We start from the raw sequence: 26,170 nt of genomic DNA, 5'->3' as shown, positions 1-26,170 counted from the left end.
ATATGCCATGCCGAAATGCGCCCTCAACTCCGGTCAAAAAGTGTATCGGACCCAAACGCCTTTACTGTAGTGAAAAGTCCCCAATAGTAGTGCAGTGCACCACAGAATCTATGTATAGTCTATTCTCGACCTTGCACGTCTGGCCGGGTCTAACAACAAACATGCCATTGGGGCCAAGATTGAATGTCTTTTCGTTCATGGTGACCCGGATCTTTCCTGAGGCAACGGAGCATGTTCGCAGTTTGTCGTCTTCAACAGCCCAATGATTAGCGCTACCGGGCTTCAAAACCATGACGTTGAAGCTGACGTCCTCTGAAACGGTGACGGGTTGACCACTGGTGAGGTACGAGTTGGAATAGGCGACGTCTGATATATTAGCTGGGCCTTACAGACAACGGAAAACTCACTGTCTGAGGAAGGTTCATCCTTTATCCTTCCCGGAGCAACCTCCCAATCCTCCATTTCCAACTCAACTCCCGTCTCAGGTCTGTCAATGATGGCGACTGCTTGGTCTCTCATGGCAACGTCATTCCCAGAGGAGCGTCTTTTCTTTCGCTTTGGCTGGACCTCGGTCATGGCGTCGACACCTTCATAATCGTCGAGATCCGGGGGGCTATATGATTCGACAGGATCAGAAGAAGATCGAGATGAGTCAGAAGCCCCTCGCCCAACTTTTGGCTCAGGACACCAGTCGCAGCCATTTGAGCATCCCTGCAGATGACTCCAGTATCTACAACCAACGCAAGACTCTAGAGAAGAAAAGGCTCGCTTCGCTGTCGCAGACAAGCCACTTGGGAGACGGATGCAAGGTTGCGATAGTCGTGCAGATTGTCGAGTGGTATTGACTGTGCACTGCTCGGTGCCAACCACACCTGTGCCTACGAGATATGCCACTGCACAGGAATAGTGAGTGATATCCAGATTGCTCCCCCGGTGGGTGTGCTTCCAATCCTCAGGCAGCTCACGTCTGCGAGGCAATGTCAGCATGTAATTGATGTCCTCTCGTTGGTGAGACTTTTGAGCTGGACTGAGGTGTCGGTGGAGATATTGCTTAACCTCCGATTCTTGCATTGCTTGAGACCGGTAGGGAGAATCCCGTGAGCGTGTTGTCTTTCTCTCCTGTTCGGCAGCTCGAGATACTCGGTTTTGCTGGAACGAGGCGAATGTCGACAACCCCGGGTCGACTGGAGGTGGTGCGTCAGGAGGAAGTGGGTTTCTGGAGACAACAATTCCGGGTGTGCCCCCAGGGCCATCCTTCTGATAGCTACCGACCTTGGTCAACGTGCCATCTCCGTTGTCATTGAATGTCGTTGAGCAATGGCCAGCGCCAAAATGTCCACCAAGACCATTAAGTTTGCCAAACACACGGCGACAATCTCGTACAGGGCATATGTATGGAAGCTCAGGGTCGTCGTGAAGTTTATAGTTTGCCGGAATAAGTGCCCCCCGGGCAGAAGTAGCACCACCCTCAGGGACTAAGTATGTTAGAGCAGCCCAATGCAGTGATGGGACGACCTACGAGGATACACAGAGTAGGCTCGACGAGGTTCAGCCAGGATGATTGCCTCCAATCGATTGTCAGGCACCAGAGAGTCAGGCGATCTTGCTGGTCCAGGTGTTGGTGATGGTGTCCCTTGGCCAGTGTACTTTTTGAGCAACTCGGCCCCGGTGAGAGAGACTACCGCAGATTGAGATGAATGATGCATGGCGCTCTTCTTGATGGCTGCACTGTTGATATCTGCCAACTGTCTCGCGACCTCGGCTTCCGTAAAGCGACGAGCTTCGCGAACACGGGCGTAATCAGCGGGAGTTCTTTTGGGGATGACGGATGAAAAGTCTGGATGTGAAAAGGTTGGTGTTGAGCTTCTCTTTCGAGGTATAGCTTGAGACGATGCAGGTGTCTGTGAGAAGTATTGTGCTGGTCATGTCAGAAATGAACAGCGCCTTGAAAGAGACGTACCCTGTCTACGCTCCCATTCAGACTGAGCTGCTTGGATCCGAGGGTTGCTGGATAGGATACTAGCCGCTGAAGCTTTGACTGCTGCGCTTCCGATGATGTCGCTGACGATACGTGAGGGTTCCGGGGTGTTGACCTTGGCTGAATTACACGGCATAAATCCTGGGTTCTGTTTCATTGAAGGGTCTTCATTGCCGGACATTGTAGGATGTGCATTGGCTGTAGGTTGCAAAGAGTCCCAGGAGAGTGAGAAACGGAGTGAGACGGAATGAGAATTGAAATGAAGGAACGAATAAGAGCCCAAGCCGGGTTGCACACAGATGAGATGAATGATGAAGTGAGTGAGCGGATGATGAAAGTGACTTGGAGACGCGCCGACGCGAATGAGGTTATAGCGCGGTTAGGGGCAGAATGTACCTCGCTGCAGAAATAAGGTGAGAGATACCTCCAAGACGCCCCAACAGTGATCTCAGTCAGCCAATATCACAATTGACGTTGTATAAGTAATACCATTAAACATTTACAAACGGATCTACTTCAATGCACTTTAACTGCAGTTCATGATTTCGACATGTCTCATAATGTACAGCTATACATACAATTGTCACCTATTCTACAGCAGCCTTTCCATCGCATCCGACCACTATTTCTTCTTTGATGCCTTCTTTGCCTTCTTGGCTTGCTTCTGGCTAAGCACCTTGACAGCCTTAATCTCCCCACCGCTCTCAGCCCTCTTCTGCGCCGCCTTTCTCTGTCCTTCGAGTTCCCTCTCCCGCCTCCATCGTCTATGTCTGAACCACTGCTTTCGCGTCCTGAACCTCTTGGTCTTGAGGCCCGTCGTCTTGGCCAGCTTTCCAATGGCCCAGTTGTCTTCACGGTAACTGTAGTCCTTTCGCAGCTTGAGCAATCTGTCTGGCTCGCCCGCTTCGACACGGTTGACCTGGAAGGGGATTCCGGACGGCGAGATCTCGGGCTGCGCGGCGACTTCTTTGATGGGGAAGGCGGTCATGTTTAGTTTTCGCTTGCGTTGGGCGTGGACGGGATATGGCAGTGTGTCGTTCTTGTCAAAGACTACGCCGATGTATTTGCGGTCGGGATGTAGCGAGGGATCGCGGTAGTATTTGACGTATCCGGTTGCCATTGCGTGAATGGTGTGGTCTCGACCCATGATGCAGTTCTCTCCAGGCCACCAATGCGTACCGCGCTGCTTGTAGAGGATGTTTCCGGGAATGACGAATTGATCTAAAGGTCAGCCAGTCCAGTCCATTTTTTCGAGGTCAACATACCTCCTGTACGCTTTGCACCGAGCTTCTTTGGAATACCCCTCTTGGGCTTCTTCTTGTATGCACCCTGTGACTTGACCGAGGCAAATCGATGACCTTGGACGAGGGAATTGGCCAATTGGACACCCAGAGGAGCGACGGGTGTGAAAGCCGGCCTGGCTAGAGTAGCCACAGCAGCAAATATTGGCCGCTGCATCGTGAGGAACCTCATGCCGGCGATTCGTGACGATATGGGCTGAGCGAGGTTAGTAACGCTTGATTCTTAATTGATGGAGTTTTTGCGCTTAGTCATCGCTTATCGATAAGCTTGTGGACAGCTTCCCTAAACTCCAGCTGTACCAGCTCCAGCATCAACATTGCTCTGTAAATCATCAACAAAATGCGATACCTTTTTGCTGTTTTGTCTCTATTGACGTTGGTCAATGCCCAATTCGGCGGCTTCTTTGATCAAATGTTCAACCAGCAAGGAGGCCACGAACACCACCAAGCGCAACAGCAAAACAACCCAAGCGATGCCAACCACTACAAGCAGAATTACGAGAATTGTAAGTGCATCTACCACTTTTTGACTCTGCTAACATATACAGCTGTCTGCGACAAATACCTCTGCCCCGATACTCTCGCATGCGTCCACTTTCCTCACCACTGTCCCTGCGCCTGGGATGCTCAACAGGAAAAGTTCGAATTAGCAGAGGGACAACGTCTCTGTGTTTCCCGGGGTGGATTCCAGCCCGGTGAAACAGCTCGAAAGATTGAATTGGCAAGAAAGGGATTACTGTGAACAAACGACAAGCATGACCACCAACGACAATACGAGTGATAACCGTAAATATTAGGAAATGAAACATGACCTCTACCCATAAGACTATGTGCCCTGCGTCTCCATCAGAATCCTGAAAGCGAGCGAGTAATCAGATAACCTCACACTCCTCCTCTGCCAACGCCCAATAATGATATCCTCAAAACTCCATCCTAATGCCCTACCCAGTTCACAGCTCTCATCATGCCTCCCCAGCACCCTACGCAGTACCGTTGGGCACGCGCGGTACCTGTGGCACAGGCGGCACCTCGCCCTCGTCATCCTCATCCTCATCTGGGAGCGTCTCGGGGTGGCCCAGGAGCTGGGCCACATTCTTCATTTCGTAGTGTCTCTTTCGGAGCTGTTCAAACTTTCTGTGCTTCTCACGCTCCTCGGGAGACATGCCCGCCAGCTCCTCCTCCGCGTTGTGCCCGATGCTGCTCTCGTCGTCGACGTGGACGCTCTTTTCGCTGCGGGGCGACGGCGCGCCCGCCTCCGGGATCTCCTCTTCCGGTTCGCCCAGCGAAAGGCCCGGAATGTCATCCTCACGGCTTGGACGTGAATTCTTAAGACGAGCACCAGCGTCCGCCAGAGGATCCTCGTCTTCGTCCGACGGGTCTTCGGCGGGGTCGTAGTGTTTGGCATAGGGAGTCTTGGGTTCTGTGATCTTCATGGTAGAGGAGCGCTCCTGCTCCGTGAGGTAGAGGTTTGCCTCGTCCCACTTAAGTCGTTGGGAGGGTTCGAGAACGTCTCCGATGGAGCTGTTGGCGCCTGATTGTCGGCGGGATCCAGGAGGGCGAGCTCCAGAGGAAGAACGACGGTGACCAGCGTTGATCTGAGTGTTGGCGATGGTGAGCTCCTTATCGCTGGCAGGTTGATCGTGGTTCGGCGAAGTGGGAGGAGATTTCTGATACGAGTTCTTGAGGATGCCTATAGATGTTAAAGAGGTCACAAATAGTCTCAGACAAACTCACCTCGAGGTCGTTGAGGAGGATGGGCAGGAGGCGAGTGCGCCGGGGGAGAATCAACAGCAGAAGCCATCTTGGTATAGTCGGAAGCTTGAGTTGAAAGGGTTAAAGCCAGAGCTCAAGCTCAAGGCGTTTGTATCTGAGATAAAGTGCGGTCTGAACGTGGTTGTTTGCCTGTGATGTAGTCGCGAGATCAGGTTGAAAGACGAAACGCTGTGCTCGTGAGCAGATCATCAGTAAAAAAGAGGCGGGGAGGGTCCTATAAGATCCAATCCAATGACGCAGTGGCCTGAGACCCCAGGATTTGGAGGGGCTGGGTACGTACCCAAGCCTTGATTTAACGGCGGGTGATGCTAAACGGACGATGGCGATTTATGAAGGATAATAAGGATTTCTCTGTTAATCCCGTGATTCTAACTCTTTTCAGTCGGGGGTTTTTGGTCGTACATAAGGTTGTGACTGGGAATACCCTTGTCGTCCGATTTTCTAGTACACCCTCTTTGATGCAAGAAACATCTGGAATATCGTGAGATAACGCACGTGAATGCACGAACGGGTTCTCGCGATTTACATGTTGATTATTGTGATTGTATTCTTGTTAGCTTATATTGTATACTGCACTTCTTATTAAAATATCTCATCTGATCTTATTGATTGCATCGTCAAATTGCCGGCCTCGGAATACGTCATTTTCACAATGAAGGGGTCGTCACACAGCCGAATGCTTAGAGGGGAATGGTTGGATGCGATGCAACGTCGTTCGTCATTCGAAAAACCACTCAAACTTGGTTGATTGGCCATCTCTACGATGAGATGAAACGATATTGATCTTGCTTGGCCTAGATCTTGTAAACCGCTCACGCCAGCATATCATCAGCGGCATATGCATTTGCCAACAGTCCAAATAATGCAGCCCAAAAGCACGCCAACAAAACAGGTGAGTTGTGTTGTACTCATTCATCCGTAAGCAGCTTCACCATCTTTGCTTGCTTGTCTTTGAACTCGGTGTTCTTTTTCTTCAGAGCCCGATTCTCGGCCTCCAACACCTCAACTCGCTCCATCAGACGCCCGATTTTTCGAATATTGTCCATGTCCTGTCAAGATTTGGTGTTGGAGGTTCTCTCAGCCTTGGTATTGCCTAATTTCTGTTAGAAGTTGAATAGTCAAGCTGCTTCTGCCATGATTCCTTACCTCTCTGCTGAATGTTTTCGTGGCCTGTTCCAGCAGGGCTTCTGGCAGCATGAGTTCCAAAATCATTAACGAAGGCTTGTCCCTTTTCAACCCGATCTCTGCATCCTTCCGGGCCGAGTCGACGAAAGAACTCATCCCGGGAGACAGTTTTGCCGCCCCAATTCCACCCGGAGTTCTTGAGGCCTGTCTGCTGGGGGTTCATCTCGATTGATTGCACTATAATGGATGATCGGATACTGTATTTTAAATGTCAGTTTCGCTATTATCCGTGCTGTTGGTGAACTGACCTGATACACTCGATGTCGGATATAGTGAAATGGCTTGATACAAATAAAGAATTAGGACACCATACACTGAATAAAGATGCAAGGGGTGAATCCGGTACAGTGAAGTAAAAGAACGTTGAAAAAGAGAGAGAGCATGCTTCAGCTAAAGGCGAAGAAGCAGCTTGAAGCAGGCACCATGAATCAGAGTGAAGGCTTCTGAGCATTGACAGCTGGTAGCACTGGCAATATCCTTAAGAAGTATAAGTTCTCGTATGAGCATGTCTCCTCGACTGGCTAAAGCCTCTTTCATCGACCGTGGTCCTCTACGGGCTCTCACAAAAACCTTCGTAGGTACCCAGCCAGGCGCCAGCCAGGCACAACAGATTGGGCCATCAGTTTCCACTCGTCACTACCGTCTTGTATCAAGACTCATTCATAACATCACTGATCATAATGAGTTCGCTAACTAGGTATCAATTTAACTAACTAACGATTATACGCTTCAGACTCCTAATTGACGACATACTTACCGACATATCTAGACTTCAGGTTAATACCTATCCATCCAGCTAATCGGAACTCTTCTCATTGTGGCCGCTCTCCTCATCACGGCTTCCACCCATGCTATAATACTTGCCAAAGACACGAGTCTCCAGATCAGAGACACCGCCTGTAGACTTACGAGCCTGACGACGGAAATAAATACGCTTAGCCCATTTCCAAGACTCAATGCCAAGGAAGAAGAGCACAGCCTCAATAAAAACAATGCCCCATTCCCAAGAGATGGGGGCATGCTTAAAGACGACAGTGTTGAGTCCCGGAATATAGATGATAGGGAACATGGTAACAAAACCGGCGATGATAGCCCAGAACAGGAACGGGTTCCTCCAAACGTCGTGCATCCACTGGGTGAAATACTTCTTGCTCTTGGGCTGCATTCGGAAGAAAGACCTTCTCATGTTGATCATCTCCCAGGCAAGGAACAATGCAAACCAGGTCAGGCATGCAAAGGTTGTTGAACGAGCACGGAAAATGACCCTGCAGTCTTCACTGTATGTGTTGTTGCAGTCCTCTCCAATGTCGGCAGCACCATTGCCGAAGCCATACAGGACGAGGACGAACGAGGCGAGGCAAAGAGCTGACATCCAGAGACCGTAGACCACCATGTCGATCATGAGTTCGGGGGTAAAGACACCTTGTTTCAACTATAGACAGGTTAGTGGAGTTCATGGAGACAAGGGGAACACATACGTTCTGGGGAGGACGCTGCATGATATCTGGGGCGGCAATTTCAAAGCCAAGACCCATATCAGGCATACCAGATGTGATCATAATGATCCAAAGAATCTCAACTGGTGCCAGAGGGAAAACCGACAGATTGTTCTTGTCCTTGAAAACAAGACCGATCAGGAGTGTACAGGCTTGGGCGATATTCTCAGCCAAAACGTGCAGAATAAACTTCTGAATGTTGTCAAACATTCTTCGGCCTTCTTCAACAGCATTCAGAATAGAAGCAAAGTTGTCGTCAGTCAAGACAATGTCAGACGCTTCCTTGGCAACATCAGATCCAGCCTGTCCCATAGCGATACCCACGTCTGATCGCTTCAAACTAGGCGAGTCATTGACACCATCACCGGTCATGGCGACGAAAGCCTTGCGACGGTGAAGAGCTTCAATCATACGGACCTTGGTCTGAGGGGCACAACGAGCGACGACAAGAGGCAGAAGAGGAAGCTGGTCAATCTCATCATCGGACAGCTTGTCAAACTCTGAAGCAGCCATGACCATGACCTTGGAAACATCCTTGGGGATCTCAGACATCTTGGCAGGGAGAATACCGACTTCAAGAGCGATAGCACGAGCTGTTTCAGGGTGGTCACCAGTAAGCATGTGAACGCTGACACCGGCTTCGTGGCATTGTCGGACGGATGGGGCAGATTCAGGGCGAGGAGGATCGTACAAGCCGATGAGGCCACGGAAGACAAGGTCCTTTTCGAACAGTCCACGGTCAAGTTCAGCCTCGTTGTCTTCAACATGGGGGATATCAGTTCGGCTGGCGAGGGCAAGAACACGGAGACCAAGACGAGCCAGAGACTCCATGTTTCTCAAAACATCTTCCTTGATTGCGTCGGTGAACTCGAGGATCTCGTTGCCAGCAGCATAAACAGGGCAAGAAGTCAAGACACGTTCAACAGCACCCTTGGTAAAGACCCATTGCTTCTGAGATTCGCTGTCGTGGAAAATGACCGACATCTTCTTGACATCTGAATCGAAAGGGAATTCGGCAACTTCATGCCAGCGGGGGTTATCGCCAGACGACAATCGCATGCGGTTCCAGTTGAATCGGGAAGCAAAGACTTGCATAGCAATCTCGGTTGGATCTCCCCGAGCATGCCACTCGCCTTCAATCTCGTGGACAGTCGCAAGGTTGGCAAGTGAAGCAACGTTGAGATACTCGACGAGACTGGGGTCCTGGGCAGGCTGGGAAGCGGGGTCAATTGATGTACCTTGAGACTTTTCATTCTGGAAGTCAATGTTCTTGGGCTGATCCTCAGTGAGGGTGATGTCTCCGAGGGTAGGGTTGAATGGCTCATTGGAAGCGCCAACAGAGTATGTGCCGCGTCCAGGGATCCAAGCCTTCTTGACGATCATGGTACCCTGGGTAAGGGTTCCGGTCTTGTCAGAGCAAATGTCTAAAAGGTTAGCTATGTATAACACTGGGTATAACACTGGGTGGTACTTACTGGTTACAGCACCCAGAGCTTCCAAACTCTTGAGGTTACGGACAATTACATGTCTCTGGACCATACGCTTGGTACCAGCAGCCATAGTAATGGTGAGAACAACGATCAGAGAAGCTGGGATCATAGAGAGACCAGTTGCCACAGCATAAATGATGACCTCTCTCTGCGACTTGAAATCATTGGCTGCCAGAACAATGATAGCACACACAATAGCCGTTCCGAGAAGAATGAGTGCCAGCTTGGACAGCTTGCGCTGAAGAGGAGTACCGACATTGACACCAAGGAAACGCCCGACTGCATCAGAACCGGTCAAGGTCCAAGCCTGCATCCAGCGACCAAAATTGGTGTTACCCTCGGCATCCCTCTTTGGCTGTCGGCGCTTGGAAGACTTGCCACGAAGAGCAACGGCAATTTGACCAATCTCAGTGTATGTACCGGTAGCGAAAACAATGCCGCGAGCACGTCCCTTTGTCACAGTAGACGAGCTGTAGGCAACGTTGAGTCGATCGCCAGGGCCAGTATCATCTGGAAAGGTCTTGTTGATCTCTTTGCGGACAGGCAGAGACTCTCCAGTGAGAAGTGCTTCGTTGGTTTCAAAGTTGACAGCCTCGACAAGACGGATATCTGCAGGAATTGTGTCTCCGGTCTTGAGTTCTACCATGTCACCAGGGACAATCTCAGCAGTCACGACAACTTGGTTGTTACCGTTGCGGACAGCGTGGGCGGTAGGAGAGCTGAGAGAACGCAGAGAGTCCATAGTCTTGGCGGCTTGAAACTCTTGGAGGAAACCAACGACAATGTTGAGGATAATGACTGCGGCTACTACACCACCTTCAATCCAAGACTTGATACCAAAAGAGGCAGCCATGGCAAGGATGAGAACCTGTCCCCCAAAGGGCAAATGAGCGACTCTACCGTTTTCTCTAGAGCTTCCTTCAAGTATACTCGGAGGAAGCCTCTGGGAGGTAACTTACTAGAGTCAAGGCATTGGCAATCTGCCCGATAAAGATCTTGAGAGGTTGAACACCTTCTTGTTCACCGAATTCGTTTCGACCATAGGTCTCAAGACGCTGCTTGGCCTCGGATTCAGTGAGACCATCATCGAGATTACCATTAAGCTCCTGGGCGACCTGCTCAAAGGTAAGAGCATGAGCAGGTGCCGACATGGGAGTGTTGGCTTGGCCCGAGATGTGAGGCTTCTCTTCTTCGTTCTGACCCATTGTGACAGCTGATGAAGAAGGATGAGTTGAAGAGTTCAGAAAGAAGAGAGGGAGAGGCCCTTTTAAGCTGAACCTTCACAGGGATCAATGAAATCAAGAGACCTTCCAAGTAGGACACAAACGGACCGCGAGGTGGATCATGATGGATGTGCCAAGAGTGACCATCGCAGGAGGTGCATGCGAAACAAAGGTTGCGCCAAGAGCGCTCATGGTTGAACACTTTTATTTGGAGAGAATTTTTATATGTGGAGATGATTGGCATTCAGAGTAATATGCCAAGACCTTGTGTTGGAGGATGTAAATAAGCCGCATTGTTGAGGCGGTTTGGAGGTTTGACTGTTGAAGAGATTGCCACCTGAGGTGACTATGATCAATGTCCAAGGTATTCTGAGTAGTTCAAGCCTAGAGTTTAGAGTTAACTCGCATTGTGTCATGAAGCTTAAACAACCTTATTCCGTATCCAAGCAGAATCTTTGTCCGCGCTGTGAATCATTGGACAAACAACCAACAATACGCCAAGTTTATCTCAAGAGCTTAAAGTCGTTAGTGGTGGTCCTTGCTTCTTGGCGTCGCCGGGTCCTCTCCAACCCGGTTCCTTCAATAGAGCACATGGCAATGACATAATTCCACGATAAAAACAGCTATTCTTGGTACTTTTGAGACGCGCAAGTGCTCGGGCAGTCGCAGAAGTGTTTTGTCTTTATTTATCTCGGTACTTTTAAGCTTGAAGCCATTTTTAGATCAGATTCTGGGAGAAACAGAGGTATCAGAAAGGTGGGTCTCTTTATCGGGGAGCCGGTCTTCAACTCCTACGTTCAAGGGTCTAAGATATCCCCAGATTCCCGTCTCCGCGATATGTGAGATAAGATTCGGCAATTACGTAGTAGTCTTGGACGTTTATGGACCAGGATTAAAATGTACTTATTATTCGTATATGATAACACTTACGTAGGAGAAGAGAAAAGGGATGCTAGCGTCTTATTCGTCCGTCCTATCATTACGGTATGGTAGAGGCAACAGCTCCTACCGAAGGTACCCTGCCTTCCTGCCTCCAGCCTGAGGTGCCCGGCTGCCCTCCAAGTGTGGTCGGCTCTTGCCCCCCAACCGATGTAAAGCCAAGATAGCGCCGCTGCCTTACAGCCTCAGCCTTCTGATACCAAACATCAACTTCACACATTTGCCAAGTCCGCCAAGACAATAAACATTTCGTCATCTGCTCTAAAGCTGAATCATTGTCACGGGCTCGAGATACTCATCAATCAATGGCCAGAACCGCTGATGCAGCCATGCCGCTGCGATATTCCGTCCCGGCACCAAACAATCGTTCTGTTGTTCTAGAACCGGTCTTGGGCTTGTAGCCACCACTGCAGGCACGTTAATCAGTCTCGATTGCTACACTTCAAGTCACATGCCGCGACCATTATCAGGCAATTCTCGCGCTTGCAATTTGACTCCTAAACCCTCACAAAACACCACATTCTCGTTCCTATCGCTGAAATGGAGCCAGTTGGTATCGTTCTGCTCGTGCTTTTTCTCTTCATCATCATCATGGGCCCTCTGTACGTCTTGCGCTGTGATTGACCGCTGCTGACAGACCACCGCTAACTGGAAAAGAGCATGCTTTAGGATGAGCGTGCGGAGAGCGTCTGAGAAGGTCTTCAATCCCCAACCTAATCAACTGGACAATGCGCGTCGGAAACTCAGCACCGTTACAACCTCAACGGTCATTCCGCAAGCGAATCCCGATCCCGCCGCCGACATTGAAGCTCAGACTCCACTCTCCGGGTTCGGTGAATGGTGAGTGCATCCACTTCCGGCGAGGTTATCGGAAGCTCTGTCTCCGCTTTTGCTTCTCGGCCGGAGCTTGTACGGGCCGCTCCAGGATCCTGCTGACAGCCTCAGTCCAATCTGCATAGGTCCTCTTGTCCCAGAACCAGTGCATACCGTCAACGCCGACCCACGTCCGATTCTCGAAAAGGTTTCAACGGTGGCGTCTCACGAGAGTCAAGCCAAGCCCGGTCCAAGTGTACAAACGACCGATAAATCAGGCCCAAGTGTAAAGACAACCGATGAAGTGGAAGACGACATCATGACGATAAATACGTGCGGCCATTCATTTCACTCAAAATGCCTTTCCTCCTGGTTCTTGATCGAACGATATGATTGCCCTGTATGCAGGGTGCCGTATTACAAAGGGTTACCACGTCGCGAAACAGCTTTGAGCGTGACACCGTTTTGGTGATCACTAATCTCTAGTTAAATGGCTTGATGCAGATGGACGCGATGCCAGCCATTGTCTCATAACTGTCAAAGCAGTTTGATGATGCTTACAAGCAGCCTGCAGCAAGGTTCGGTTCCTGATTAGTCCAGCTTCAGCCACAACAATTCCTCTCACCATCTCGATGCCGTATCTGAATGTTTCAGTTGTTTGTGGACTTTTGCGGCCCCCTCCGAATAAATTCATTGGCTGTGCTCGTGTCTTCCGGAGTATCTCCTGCGGTTTGATGCAGTCTTCCGTTGTTGGGTGGTTTGAGCGTCACAGCGGAGCAAAAGCTGGTGACAAAATACGTACCGCCACCATGACGGATCGGCGATCCTCCCGCCCACCCAAGTCTAGATGACTTCATCGCCATCAACAAGGCCAGGATCGAGAATTTTGGTCATGGATCGTTTGAGACATGACAGTTGACCAGCCAGCAATTCAACAGCTGATGCAGGGGGCTTTGTGGCCCATCGTGTTACCAGCGACAGTTTGCTCCGGAAATAATGACCTAGCCCTACCGGAGGCAACTTCGTTCCCAGACCATGCATGACGCGCCCTGCGTCATTGGCTCTTCGGGCGACTTCCTCCGACTACCATTACTTTAAATGTTGGAGAATGTTCGTTGCCGAATTTATCAGGTACTTGGCTGTGATTATATCTGCCTTTGCCTCATGACCTCCAACTCTCCCTTGTTTACATCAGACATATGTCACCTTGTTTCCTGACATCTGCTGGAAGACTTTCCCTGCGACTTTCAGTTCTTAGAGCATACAGCACGACTACAACCATGACTTCGAAACGGAAGAGAACTGGGGCCCATCCGCCGCCTCCGGTACCTGAGATGCCTGATGCTCCCAGGAGAAGCAGTCGAAGAATAAAGGATGCTGCTGATCGGCCAAAGTCAGACACAGATCCGATGAAAGCTGCGAGCCCAAAGAAAACAAAGGCTGTCTGGGATACAGGCGAAGGTGTCGAAGAAGCCATGCGCGAGCTGAGCGAGATGGAACAAAAGTTGCAGACTGCCGTCAGAAAACAGCGTCTAGCAGTTGAGTCCTCAGATCTTCATGTCAAGAAGGAAGCCGCCGGCGAACCTGATATTCGACCGAAAATGTATGCGCCGAACCAGGATACTGTTGTCACTCGAGGAAACTTGGAAGGAAAGTCAAAAGTTGTCAACGCTGCACCACTGGATGAGTACGACGCTGAACTCGCTGCTGGCGATGTCGCTGATGCCAAAGGTGAAGATGATGGCATGGACCGAGGTGCCAACAGGCCTCCCCCTGTCAACAGTGAAACTCTTCCTCTGCCATGGAAAGGAAGGTTAGGATATGTGAGTTTGGCATCGTGACTTGCAGACTTTACTGACCTTCCAGGCTTGCCTAAATACATACCTGCGCAATGCGACTCCTGCTGTCTTTTCCTCGAGGACCTGTCGCATGGCCTCTATTGTTGAGCACCGACACCCTTTAGCAAACCCTGATGAACCAGAGCACCCTATCAAGAATCGACCAGACAAGAACAAGCCCGCAGACCACGAACGAGGACTGAAATATGTGCAAGATTTGGGCTTGGCGAATGCACGAGATATTGTCAAGATGATTCGATGGAATGTCAAGTATGGCATCAAATTCATGAGACTGAGTAGCGAGATGTTTCCATTTGCAAGTCATCCAGAACATGGTTACAAGCTAGCGCCATTTGCGTCAGAAGTGCTGGCGGAAGCTGGCAAGGTAGCTGGAGAGCTGAATCATCGTGTAACAACACATCCTGGACAATTCACACAGATTGGTTCTCCGCGCAAGGAAGTTGTTGCCGCTGCCATTCGCGATCTGGACTATCATGATGAGATGCTCACTCTACTCAAACTTCCCGAACAGCTTGACCGCGATGCTGTCATGATCCTGCACATGGGTGGCGTTTATGGTGACAAGCAAGCAACCGTTGACCGATTCAAAGAGAACTACGCCAAACTTTCAGACAGTGTCAAGCGACGATTGGTTTTGGAGAATGACGATGTCGCATGGAGTGTTCATGATCTGTTGCCTGTTTGCGAAGAACTCAACATTCCTCTGGTGCTCGACTACCACCATCACAACATCATCTTTGACCCATCGATAAGAGAGGGTTCCCAAGACATTATAGGTCTTTACGACCGCATCAAAGCCACCTGGACCAAAAAGGGAATCACCCAGAAAATGCACTACAGCGAGCAGACATCCAGTGCAGTCACCCCAAGAGACCGGCGCAAGCATTCCGCCAGAGTCAAGACACTCCCACCATGTGCCCCCGACATGGATCTAATGATAGAAGCCAAGGATAAAGAGCAAGCTGTTTTTGAGCTGATGCGAACTTTTAAACTGCCAGGTTGGGATACTTTTAACAACATTGTACCATATGAACGACCAGATGAATCACGAAAAGCCGTCAAAAAGAAGGCAAAGAAGGGCAAGAAAGCAAATGGCGTCAACGGAGAAGCGGAGGATGACATTGAAGTTCCTGAAAAGATTGTTAGCGCTGAAGATTTTGGCATGGGAGGTCCTCAAGCAAGAGTGTATTGGCCTGAGGGTATGGAAGAATGGCTGCGACCAAAGAAGCGAGAGATTAAGAAGGCCAAGGAGGGCAAAGATGGAACGCCTGTGATGGAGCAGGATGGAGATGAAGAATGATTATGTCTAATGTCATTGCATATTTAAATGGTGTAAATTAAGACTGCATGAATGTTAATTGTGGTGTTGAATTAGGGGTCGAATATACAGGGTAGGAGCTCTGAAAAGTTTTCATCAAGACCTTCCCAAGTAACTTGGAGGAAGCCTCAACTTTTCTCTTCAACAACAAACATGGCTTCTACGAATTTTGACGGTACAAGCGAAAGCTTTTTGCGCTGGTTCAAGTCTTTGCCTGGTGCTACATTCTCCGACGCCATTAAAATTGTTGATCTTCGTGATCGCAATGCTGGTCGCGGTATAAGTAGGTCTCATGCATCCCGTCAAAGTCAAGCTAACAAAACAGTCGCCCTCGAGGATATACCTGCGGAAACCACTCTTTTTACCATTCCGAGAAGAGGAATAATCAATGTTGAAACCTCGGAGCTACCGAAAAAGATTCCGGATGCTTTTGACCTCGACAAGCCTGATGATGACGACGCACCGGGGCTGGATTCCTGGAGTTCGCTTATCCTCATCATGATTTACGAGTATCTGCAAGGCGAAAACTCCAAGTGGAAGCCTTATTTCGATGTTCTTCCTACGTCATTTGATACCCCCATGTTTTGGTCCGACAACGAGCTTGACCAGCTTCAGGCCAGTCATATGCGACACAAGATCGGCAAGGCGGATGCTGAGAATATGTTCCAAAAGACGCTGCTCCCCATTATTCGAAGCAACTCTGAGATTTTCAACGCCGCAAACAAGACTGATCCTGAGCTTATCGAGATTGCCCACCGAATGGGCAGCACCATCATGGCGTATGCTTTCGATCTTGAGAATGACGAGGAGGAAGAGGAGGAGGCTGACGGTTGGGTTGAGGATCGAGATGGAAAGTCGATGATGGGGATGGTACCTATGGCGGATATTCTGAATGCCGATGCCGAGTTCAATGTAGGTTATTTCTTGAGTGATTGGCAAAGCTAACAGAATAGGCTCACGTCAACCACGAAGAGGAGAGTCTCACTGTGACCAGCTTGAGGCCCATCAAGGCGGGCGAAGAGATTCTCAACTACTATGGCCCTCACCCGAATTCGGAGCTCTTGAGAAGATACGGATACGTTACCGAGAAGCATTCCCGTTATGATGTTGTCGAGATTCCTTGGGACGTTGTCGAGTCCGCTCTGACCTCCAACTTTGGCATCCCAAGTCAAGTCTTGGAGCAGATTGTAGGTTGAGTATATACCCTCTGATGGCGTTTCTAACTTGAACAGCGCGGCGCTCTTGAAGAGGACGAAGAATTTGAAGACACATTCGTTTTGGAGCGAGAAACAGGCGAGGTCAACTCGGACGGCACCTTTGCTGAGCCTGCGCGATTCGAAAGCATGCCCGAAGATCTCCAAGAACAACTCAAGACATTCCTCAAAGGCATCAAGAAAGCACAACCCGATGCTGTCCCCGACAAGCGAAAGAGAGACGAGATCCACCAAGCTGTGCTGGCCAAGACATTGGAGGCTCTCGTAGCAAGATACCCGACAAGCATCTCGGAAGACGAAGCTCTACTCAAACAAGACCTCGACCAACGAACTCGCATGGCTATTGCCGTCAGACTTGGAGAGAAGAAACTACTCCAAGACGCTATTACTGCGTCTACTGGAGATGTTGAGATGACAATGGACGACGAATCTGGGCCAGCCAAGCGTACAAAGCGTTGATCCAGCGGGGCTATGTGATAGATCTTGTTTCCTCTCGTCTCATGCAAGAGGTGCAGAAGGCGATTGCGAACCATCCGCAAGGCAACAATTACAATCAAAATCACAACTGTCTACTATTTAAATGATCCATATCTTGCACATATTGTTTTCCAACTCTTTCTTCTGATCAGTAACCTTTGATAAAGCTCAAGCTAAAACACCAGCGGATGCTGAGAAACGATGCATCTGGTCCTTCAATTATTGTACTGACAAACAATTAGTCTAGATCGATACATCACACCGAGAAGTTGAGCTCACAGTCCGGCTGAGAAGAGAAAAACTCTGCAGCTCTCATACAAGAAATACCTCGCTTTACGCGGTTCCGCTCGCGTCACACAATCACCGGAGATGTATGATAATGTTGAAACACGAGTCCACCAACTTGATGGCCTCGCTGTGAGTTATTCGATCGCGATTTGTCTTGGTTACATTCTCCATCTTACGGTGTACGCCACCCCCAAAGGCTTGCAAGCGAGCCGTTACTACTCGGAGTTGAATGAACCCGAACTCAACACCATCAGAGAGGAAGCTTGAGTGGTTGCTTCGAGTCACCTGTCAAGGTTTCCACACGACCAAGACACACATGTCTTGCGGAGACACCGATGTCCTCTGGCCTCAGATGCAGTTCAGCACTATCATCGCATAAATCCAACGTTGCCAAGTCGCAGGTCACCAGATAATCAAGGGTTAGCGCCAACAACTGATCGACATCAAGATCTTATCTCACTCATTGGCCCGCTTTCTTGACAAATCAATCAGACAACTTACCCGGGGGGAGGGCGGTTGAAGTCCTCCATCTATCCGTGGAGTATGGGTCGACCGGTGTCGAGCAGAACAAGCGTAAGAGGGGCGGCCCGTGTTGATGTTGCATGAACTAGGGTGTCCTCACATTCCCTGCACAGCATTCAGAAGTACCATGAAGCGTGGCACCAATCCCTGATTCAAGAAGTCTTGAATAGGCTTTACGGATATGTCAAGATGTCTGGCAGACTGCTGAAGCTGACATGTATGGTGTCGTCATTCTCACACTTTATTGCTCCAAGTCACGGAAGTCGGTTTCCTCAACGGTTTAGTGACCGAGGAGTCAAATGGTAAATCCGAGATGAGGCTCTGCGGATGAGTGAGTTATAAAATGGCAATTGCTCAAGTGAGATGATAGGTGATCAAGTCAACTAGTGATCATGCTGAAACAGGTACGCTTAGAGCTCAGCTTCAGCTCAGCTTCAAGCCAACTAACACTGTCAGAAAACATCAAAGCACAGCTCGAGCCGAAAGGGGAGCTCTTCCAGCCAACCCAGTCCAGGCTTCCTGTTCATCGCCAACAAACTTGTCATCCGAGAACCAGGACGTGACGATTATCATCACCTTATTCCGCCCAGCTCACCAAACTACTACCACGGCGAGGTTCCAAGCAAAGTGATGCGCTACAGGAACGGCGAAGTGTCTGAAGCAGCAGACTGGCGATGGTACAGAGACGTTTCCACGCTTCCAGCATCCGACGGACAGTTACTGCAAGTGGACGCCCGTGGAAACTGCATCACGGATCAGTATGGACAGGTGTACCCGGCCGAGGAGTATAAAACGTTTGGAGTTGCCGCTTGCAATCCACTGCTCCCAATTATGGTCACTGAACATGATCCTCTGGTCACCATATCGAACTGGGAACTTTTACGTGTATTTCATCCACCATTGATTCCCGGGCTCTCTCAAGTGACCACCATCACCAGCACCATGGCTCCTGGGCCCGGTCCTTTGCTACACGTTGCTGGCAGAAACCCTGCGTGGATTCCCGGTCTACTTCCTCTGACCTACAAAGCACCCCGAAACAATGTACCTCACTCGACAGGCCTTGGAGGAGAGTTGCCTATTGTCCTGGGGCTCATGGCATTGCATGCACCTCCAGGTGGCGAGATGAGCAACCATTCGATAGACAGTGTATTTCTTGGACACAATCGATTATGGAGACATGGAGCTTGGATGAGTGCCGATGCCCCTAGAGGACGTATGTTGTTCATTCGATTGCTGATATAGCTAACAACCACAGATCCCCCGACAGCTTCTGAGGATCCAAAAGGGTTTATTGTCAAGGTGTTTCTTGACCCAGACAACCAATACTCAACTCGAGAAGATCTCCACAGTTTTGAATGGGAGAGGGCTATTGTTCGAGATTGACCGATGTGACAGCTTAAGCTTGAATTGATTTAGTCTATTATTCATTCCTGTATGAAGCCTGCTCTGCAGTCTGCCCCATGTTCGTTATCCATCCATGAGCTAGTTGGTCTGACTTGTAGGACTCAGACTGCGTCGGGAAGCCGTACAGCGATATCGCCAGATTGGGTAATGTATCGAACCCAAGGAAGCGAAGGATATTGCAACTACAATTGTTAGCCTTGATCGAGTGTTTGATGAGATTCGTACCTTTGGCTCGGTAATCTTTAGATACCGAACCTGAATACCACTTGTGGTAAAGTAAGGGATCTCAAACTTGACCTGGATAGGTCGCTTGGCACCCTTACCCACTCCCCCGACTCCTCCCATGCTACCACCGAAACCACCCATCATACCACCACCTTGTTCGTCATCTCCTCTCACGCTTGGCAGGCCCAGCTCCGCACGCATGAGGAATTCCTTACCACCACCAAATTGTTTAATCTTCCAGACAATAGCACTTTGCTCAGGGGCGTAATGGACAGATCCGATGTTTGTTCGGAAGCGAGGGCTGTCGGCGTCATCTGGAACGGGAACCACGATTTCAACATTGTTGGCGGTACTGCGGCGCTTGAACTGTGCTCGAGCCTTGAGCATGTATTCGATTCGGGAGCCTGAATGGGATTCGACAACGCATTCAACCCAAATCAGGGGCTTGACTTGGGTGTTGAGACGGTAGGACATGAGCTCGAATTCGCCGTCAGGGGGGATAAAGGAGATGGTTCGGTCGTTTTCGAATCGTGATAGTCGTACACATTGGTGGAACTTGACGTCTTCCATCTCGATAGCTTTACCGCGGGTGGCTCGACCGGTTGTCTCAAACATGACCTTGTCATTCAATCCTAGACGCAGCTCGGGCATACCGCTGAGATAACACTTCATCTTGATGGCGCCAAGAATTTCTGATCGAAGGACGTTGCCGTTTGCAGACACCAAAAGGTTGAGAGACTCGACAACGTCGAGGAATACTTCGTTCTTGCGGTAGCGGATACCCTCTGATCGCCACGACACGGCGTTTGTGACGGCAATTGGTGGCCGTGCTTGGATCTCGAGCTTGTGAGATTCCTGGGTGATGTACTCCTGAAGGATCTTGGACTCTGTTGTTTGAGGATAACCAAAGTCCATCATTTCGTCGAGAAGTTCGTAGATGATGACAAAGTTGTCTCGGATGGATTCTTCTTCTAAAGCTTTAAAGTACTCGGTAAAGACCTCGACGATCTTGTGAAGGAATAGGAGGATTTCGGCGGCATTCGTGTTTCGTTTCGTAAGGGCGAGGAGGTAGAGGTTGTTGTGGCGGATGTAGAGGTACTATTCAGTTAGCAGGGCCAACAAGCATAGAGACTACATACGTTGATGCCTTCGTGGGAGAAGCATGGTGGAACGGCAGAGGAGTCTTCCTCAGCTTCTGAAAGGAGTACGGGGAACTTTTCGACTGCTGACATGGGAATGTCACCGCGATAGTTGCGGGCAAGAAGGGTCTACACTGTCAGCTACGTCACACACAGTGGCGTTCAACACACCTTGCCCTTGAGATCTAGAAAGAAGAGTGCGGATGCCATGTTGGATGTCTTGGCGGAGCGGAAAGGAGGTCGCGATAGATGCGACGGTCAAGATCGAGACGAAGAGGTCATGCGCAGTAACAAAGACAACAATCAATAAGGAGAGGCAGAATAGGAATTAAGGACTATAGAGAAGCGCAGGCAATCATCATGGTCCGAGGCGCAATGGATTCGTGGTTAAGCTGTCTGTCTGTTTCGCTGGCATCTTTTGGATGCCTGGTCATTCCAGCTGTGACGACACGGTAGAATGTCGGATATGGTGGGGTAGCTTGAGCTTGTAGTCACGTGAGAGATGGATCAGAAATTTTGATTAAAAGCTTTGGTTTTTTTTTTTGTTTCTGCTTGTTTCCCTCTTCTCCTCAACGCACCCTCTAGACAGTGCAGACCATTACCTAGCCTGCAACCGAATGGCATTCTGTCATTTCAGCCGTGGAGCCGTTGATGTGAGCTGCGATTTCGTGGTGCGGAGAGGGAGAACCTGGCTCCATTAAGAACTGCCCGAGTATTATTAGTTGCTTTGGCGGTGTCAGAGGAGCCGGACATGCAAATTCGTGACTGGACAGATTTGTGACTGATGAGACATGGAATTCGATCTGGGGTAAAATGTGGCAGGTGACCGCAGCCTCGACTTTTGTTGGGGTATCGTGTCCGAGGGCGCTTGACTTCAGGGTCTCTGCTTTGACGAGATCTGCAATCAGGGATCTTGGGGTTGTCACAATTGGACTCGTAAATCGTGGCAAAGTTAAATTTGCAAATGCATGTCCAATGAGCTTGTGACCGGTGCATCCATCTCGCGTTTATCACAAAGTCGAACGCGAGGCTGTCCTGTGTCTTGAGCTGCGGAGTGGTATCTCCAGCTCACAATTTACACAAAACGACACGACGGAGTAATTTGAGCGTTTGAGATTCATTAACTCTGTCCGTGCAGAATGTCCGTTCAACCGATTCAGGGTCCAAATAGCCAATCTCAAGACTATCGCAACTATCGCCGGCAATGATACCGTATCGTTGCGCTCTTGCTATCTGCTAGCATGAATGCTACTCCGTACTTGATCGCACATGCAAATTCACATGTTGATCAGTTATCGGGGACCAAATACAGGTCCGATAAAGTAACCGAATGCCGACTGGTTTGGATAAAGAGTGTGTATGCAACCTTACTTGAAAAGGAACATATTAGCATAGCTCAAGATGAGCAATCAATGAGCAATCGCATCTGACGTTATCAGACAATTCCATTGGATGGAAAAATAACATTCAAACGCATCAGGAAAAGGATGTAATCCTTCCCTCTGTGGCATGTGCTTGAGTTGATCTTGTTAGTGGATTGCTCATGACTCGGGCGACCCGCTTAACAATTGTGACGATGAGTATTCCTCTTTGCATGTGATGTCGGTGCATCATCATCCCCAGTTTTGACACGTGCTAGAGGCTTCAGGACCAGGTACACTTCTTAGCGACTCTAGTCTCGACGTTGGACGTTGAGTTGAATTGATCCTGTGATGCTGCGAGCAAAACCGGCCCAACAAATTTGTCGCATCCCGCCATTAATCAGGCCAAACGCCCCCAAGTTCGGCCATATTTCCTGTGATGATGCTCTGATATTGGGTGCAGCTCCTTTAGCGATCTTCCCCACTACGCCTCTAAAACAAGTCACCTGAAGCCACTGTAGCCGGCCCGGTTTTTAGTGGGCTATCATCGTCTTGCGCTGGGCTTGTTTGTTCAGCCGGTCCCTGCAGCAGGAAAGAAGGTCCCGCGAGCGCCTGACGTTAACAGGTTTCTCGTCCCCCCACGGTCGCTCTCATTCCCAATCTCTCCCCAACATCACATCTCCGCTTCCATCGTCAGCATCTTTATTGATTTGCTATTTCTTTTGTCTCGCTGCGATTTCTTTGCGGCCACTGGCCGATTTCACTCGATGCTCAGTTGACATATCCGTGTTATCGCCGACCATGGAGCGCAATCACATGCTTCCTGATCAGGAGTCCGAGTCTCGTCATGTCCTCGGACCACCACCTGCTCGACCTCAACCATTGATGGCCTTTTCTCCTCCAGCTTATTCCAATGTCGTTTCACCGAATGCGATAAATTTTCCTGATGTTCCTACCGCTATACCGACTTCTTTGCCTCCTTTGGCTAGATTCGATGCCGACAACGACACCAAGTTACCACCTCTGAGTTCACTTACGAGCGAAATGGCAATGGAACCGACCAAGACTCGGCTTCCTTTATATCCTATGCCTTATCCGCCTGTTTTCGCGCATAGTATCGATAGCCCGACACGAATGGATCTCGATGGGAGTAGCAACAGTGTCGTCAGCGCTGCTTCTCCTGATGCTCTTCTTGATGCGAGGGCTGGTAGCGTCAGCCTTGATGATCCAGATGTGCGACTGGCAGCTGAGGCGCTTGGAGATTTGAGAGCAGGTATGTTGCCAATTGTAATGGTGATCGTTTCTAACGTTGTAGACTTTATATCTTCACCACCGCACAGAAATTCCTCTCTTCCAGTTAGTCCACCCACCTCAGGACTTCAATCGAATCAACCACAATCGCCGCAGCCTGAACCGCTTTTGTCTCTCCTCACGACGACTCATCCATTGTTGGCGAGTACAATTGAAGGCGCTACTTCGGCGTATGGTGGCGCCAAGAACTTTTCACCGCGTTTTCGATCTGGCGCCGAATATGTTGAAGGATACCTGACACCTATTGCGAACACTGTTGGTTCCGTTGGTCGAGTAACTGGTGTTGAAGGAGGTGTCAGATGGTTTTTGGGCGGAAGACGGCAAAACAGTTCGACGTCGGATTTGGAAACCGGCAACAGCAAGAAGCGACGCAAAACGGATGAGGATGAAGCAGTCAGCAACAAGCGATTTGAGTCTGAAGGAATGCAGCAAATGAGCGACGAACAGATGGATACAGCGCCTTCGCCATCCTCAAAGACCATGTCTCGTCGCATGTCGACTACTAGCACAGTTGACACGCTTCCTGCTTACGATGAGTTGAGATCACCCGCATATACTGAGACTGATTCCAATTCACCGCGACCATCACGACCAAACAGCGCCTGGCAGTCACGCCTGATTACGTCTACTTCTGGTCTCAGCGTCGCCATGAGCCAAGAGAGTCTGCGCAGTCTCAAATACTGTCTACAGTGGCTTCGCTGGGCCAATGATCACATTGCTCGTGTGATTTCAGCTCTAAAGACGACCCTTGATGAGTACGAAAAGGTACCTGACGGACAAGCTGGCGAACAAGCTGATCCTGAATCTCGCTCTCAACTTGCTGCTCGCATCTCAACCCTCAAGGGCGATGTCCTCAGAACCCTGCGAGAAGCCATCAATACTGTGTCGAAATACGCAGGGGGCGCGTTGCCCGAAAACGCACGAATCCTTGTGCGACGTCATCTCACCAGTCTACCCCAACGATTCCGTGTCGCCACCATGACCGACAGGAATGCCGGGCAACAAGACAACGAGACTGCTCTAACTGAAGGTGCACACAAAGTTTTGGTCTTGGCCAAAGAGGGTCTGGACATGGTTGTCCAAGTAAGTGGTGTCGTAGATGGAACAATTGTCAGCGCTGAGCAATGGCTCGACCGTATGGGCAAGCGAAGAGCCCAAGAAGACGAGAAGCCAATGCTTCCTCAAACTGAGGTTAATGGAGATGTGAAAATGGGTTAATTGGAAACGAAAACGAGTGATACCTGCGGGTTCCAATATCACGAGGAGCTCATTTATTTCCTTGAATGACACGACCAGTTGCTGAGCGAGTTGAATTTCTGGCGTTTGGTGGGCTTTGTAGCAACGAATATGAGCTGCTTTCGCATGTCAATTTTGCGTCTGAACTCGTCAGATGATATGAATGTGATGTACGGGTCGGAACAACGCAATACCGACTATTTAAGACTCTTTGGATCAATTCAAGCACTCAATTATGGCACCTTCAAGATATTCCACCCCTCGAGTCAAAGCTTGTCAGCATTGTATAACCGCCAAAGCAAAATGTGATCGCAAGGAAACCTGCGGACGATGTGCTTTGCGAAGTCTGACATGTAGCTATCCTGGGAGATCTCGAGAGCCGACCGTAGACTCGCAGCCGGACGCGGAGAATGGGGAGAACTCGACGTCAGACACTCTTGACTTTGAACAGAGCTTGCTCCAAGACCCTGACATTCAGTTTGATACACTGGACCTCGTGTGTCCGATCAACAGCGACGACATCAAGAACCGATGGCTCAACTCGTATGTTCCTCTGCCTGGACAATCGCCCAAGAACTACAGTCAAAGTGTCATCAACTTTGTCTATCGAATGCTCAAATCGTATGCCTCGACAGTAATTCGAGGTCGTCTGCCACCATTCATCCATCCTATGCAGCAGTCATTGGTGCCACTCTCGACCTGCTTTACTCTGGTCCGAATATGCGATCCTCCACCTGGCAACGTGAGTATCGCCGCAGATATCCTCCAGCGAGAAATGACTAGACTCTACGAAGAGCGAGGAACGTATCAAGGCATCGATCTTGTTGGACTGTTTCAAGCGTACCTTATCTATTCCATGGTTCTGTTCTTTCACCTGGGCCCTTCAATGCCATTTCTTCGTCAGGCAATGATCAACCTTCAGGAAATTGCATGCACAACCTCTCGTGAAGGGCTTGTATGTGCGGCAGAACAACGAGGTGCGGTCCCAAAATGGGAATCATGGATCATGGCAGAGGCCAAGAGACGAACCCTGTACACCATGTACTTTCTGGACAATGTCTTGTCAGCTCATGATGGTATCACCACGTATCTGGGGACTGAGTTGAGGGGACTCTATTCGCCAGGCAGCAAATATCTGTGGCAAGCAGATCGGAACGGATGGGAACAGAGCTACAACTCTCATCTGGCCGAATGGGGGAGTGACTCTTTTCGACTGGATGAATTGTGGCCATTTCCAGATGGAATGAGCGAGGAAGACATAAAACGCCAACGACGGAGAGTTGACAGATGGTTGGAGGATGTTGATGAATTTGGGACAATGTTGTATGCAGCCTCGAGCTGTACTCATGGAGGGTAGCGCTTTGACTTGGTGCGAAACAACTGGATCGTCAGATCACAGCCTTGCCAAGATCAATACTCGTCCAAATCGGCTACTCTACGGTATCTATGGCCGCTCGAATATCATTCATTGCCCAATTACGCCACAGGATCACCGCCCCTAACCCTCGCCTTGAGTCATTGTAGTGACCTCAACCAAACGAAGCCCTGTAACAGAAACAGAGTTCAGCACCAACCGTTAGTGGCGTTGATCGTCGACGGTTGGCTCCCCGAAGATCCA

The 26,170-nt window shown here is 49.8% G+C and overlaps 12 protein-coding genes across 12 annotated transcripts; 6 read left to right on the top strand and 6 right to left on the bottom strand.

The window, feature by feature from the left end:
- Window positions 1-61: 61 nt before the first annotated feature.
- Window positions 62-2,159, bottom strand: J7337_009309 (uncharacterized protein; the record flags this gene model as incomplete). The annotated part of the gene is made up of 4 exons (XM_044826908.1): window positions 62-366; window positions 408-1,475; window positions 1,520-1,837; window positions 1,961-2,159. The coding sequence occupies 4 exons, from the start codon at window positions 2,157-2,159 to the stop codon at window positions 62-64; spliced, it is 1,890 nt and encodes a 629-aa protein (XP_044677502.1).
- A 441-nt stretch (window positions 2,160-2,600) lies between these two features.
- On the bottom strand, window positions 2,601-3,451 carry J7337_009308 (uncharacterized protein; the record flags this gene model as incomplete). Its single annotated transcript, XM_044826907.1, has 2 exons — window positions 2,601-3,199; window positions 3,244-3,451. 2 exons carry the CDS (start codon window positions 3,449-3,451, stop codon window positions 2,601-2,603), a joined length of 807 nt encoding a protein of 268 aa, XP_044677501.1.
- Window positions 3,452-3,619: 168 nt separating this feature from the next.
- On the top strand, window positions 3,620-4,021 carry LCL2 (Long chronological lifespan protein 2; the record flags this gene model as incomplete). The annotated part of the gene is made up of 2 exons (XM_044826906.1): window positions 3,620-3,785; window positions 3,828-4,021. The coding sequence occupies 2 exons, from the start codon at window positions 3,620-3,622 to the stop codon at window positions 4,019-4,021; spliced, it is 360 nt and encodes a 119-aa protein (XP_044677500.1).
- Window positions 4,022-4,259: 238 nt separating this feature from the next.
- Window positions 4,260-5,080, bottom strand: J7337_009306 (uncharacterized protein; the record flags this gene model as incomplete). The annotated part of the gene is made up of 2 exons (XM_044826905.1): window positions 4,260-4,969; window positions 5,014-5,080. The coding sequence occupies 2 exons, from the start codon at window positions 5,078-5,080 to the stop codon at window positions 4,260-4,262; spliced, it is 777 nt and encodes a 258-aa protein (XP_044677499.1).
- Window positions 5,081-5,960: 880 nt separating this feature from the next.
- Window positions 5,961-6,333, bottom strand: J7337_009305 (uncharacterized protein; the record flags this gene model as incomplete). Its single annotated transcript, XM_044826904.1, has 2 exons — window positions 5,961-6,101; window positions 6,199-6,333. The coding sequence occupies 2 exons, from the start codon at window positions 6,331-6,333 to the stop codon at window positions 5,961-5,963; spliced, it is 276 nt and encodes a 91-aa protein (XP_044677498.1).
- A 700-nt stretch (window positions 6,334-7,033) lies between these two features.
- Window positions 7,034-10,428, bottom strand: J7337_009304 (uncharacterized protein; the record flags this gene model as incomplete). Its single annotated transcript, XM_044826903.1, has 4 exons — window positions 7,034-7,669; window positions 7,716-9,157; window positions 9,209-10,091; window positions 10,183-10,428. 4 exons carry the CDS (start codon window positions 10,426-10,428, stop codon window positions 7,034-7,036), a joined length of 3,207 nt encoding a protein of 1,068 aa, XP_044677497.1.
- A 3,050-nt stretch (window positions 10,429-13,478) lies between these two features.
- MUS18 (UV-damage endonuclease) lies at window positions 13,479-15,357 on the top strand (the record flags this gene model as incomplete). The annotated part of the gene is made up of 2 exons (XM_044826902.1): window positions 13,479-14,021; window positions 14,065-15,357. 2 exons carry the CDS (start codon window positions 13,479-13,481, stop codon window positions 15,355-15,357), a joined length of 1,836 nt encoding a protein of 611 aa, XP_044677496.1.
- Window positions 15,358-15,528: 171 nt separating this feature from the next.
- J7337_009302 (uncharacterized protein) lies at window positions 15,529-17,048 on the top strand (the record flags this gene model as incomplete). The annotated part of the gene is made up of 4 exons (XM_044826901.1): window positions 15,529-15,658; window positions 15,701-16,287; window positions 16,329-16,562; window positions 16,608-17,048. 4 exons carry the CDS (start codon window positions 15,529-15,531, stop codon window positions 17,046-17,048), a joined length of 1,392 nt encoding a protein of 463 aa, XP_044677495.1.
- A 1,220-nt stretch (window positions 17,049-18,268) lies between these two features.
- J7337_009301 (uncharacterized protein) lies at window positions 18,269-19,259 on the top strand (the record flags this gene model as incomplete). The annotated part of the gene is made up of 3 exons (XM_044826900.1): window positions 18,269-18,280; window positions 18,333-19,089; window positions 19,132-19,259. The coding sequence occupies 3 exons, from the start codon at window positions 18,269-18,271 to the stop codon at window positions 19,257-19,259; spliced, it is 897 nt and encodes a 298-aa protein (XP_044677494.1).
- A 122-nt stretch (window positions 19,260-19,381) lies between these two features.
- Window positions 19,382-20,854, bottom strand: APM1 (AP-1 complex subunit mu-1-Iike; the record flags this gene model as incomplete). Its single annotated transcript, XM_044826899.1, has 4 exons — window positions 19,382-19,462; window positions 19,506-20,603; window positions 20,645-20,773; window positions 20,816-20,854. 4 exons carry the CDS (start codon window positions 20,852-20,854, stop codon window positions 19,382-19,384), a joined length of 1,347 nt encoding a protein of 448 aa, XP_044677493.1.
- A 1,952-nt stretch (window positions 20,855-22,806) lies between these two features.
- Window positions 22,807-24,534, top strand: J7337_009299 (uncharacterized protein; the record flags this gene model as incomplete). Its single annotated transcript, XM_044826898.1, has 2 exons — window positions 22,807-23,278; window positions 23,363-24,534. The coding sequence occupies 2 exons, from the start codon at window positions 22,807-22,809 to the stop codon at window positions 24,532-24,534; spliced, it is 1,644 nt and encodes a 547-aa protein (XP_044677492.1).
- Window positions 24,535-24,787: 253 nt separating this feature from the next.
- J7337_009298 (uncharacterized protein) lies at window positions 24,788-25,909 on the top strand (the record flags this gene model as incomplete). The annotated part of the gene is made up of 1 exon (XM_044826897.1): window positions 24,788-25,909. The coding sequence occupies one exon, from the start codon at window positions 24,788-24,790 to the stop codon at window positions 25,907-25,909; it is 1,122 nt and encodes a 373-aa protein (XP_044677491.1).
- Window positions 25,910-26,170: the final 261 nt, after the last annotated feature.

Source organism: Fusarium musae, chromosome 7 (genome assembly GCF_019915245.1).
Source record: "Fusarium musae strain F31 chromosome 7, whole genome shotgun sequence".
Classification (NCBI taxonomy): Eukaryota; Fungi; Ascomycota; class Sordariomycetes; order Hypocreales; family Nectriaceae; genus Fusarium; species Fusarium musae.
The sequence above is the reverse complement of the archived record's forward strand: the minus strand, read 5'-3'. Positions and strand labels throughout refer to the sequence as shown.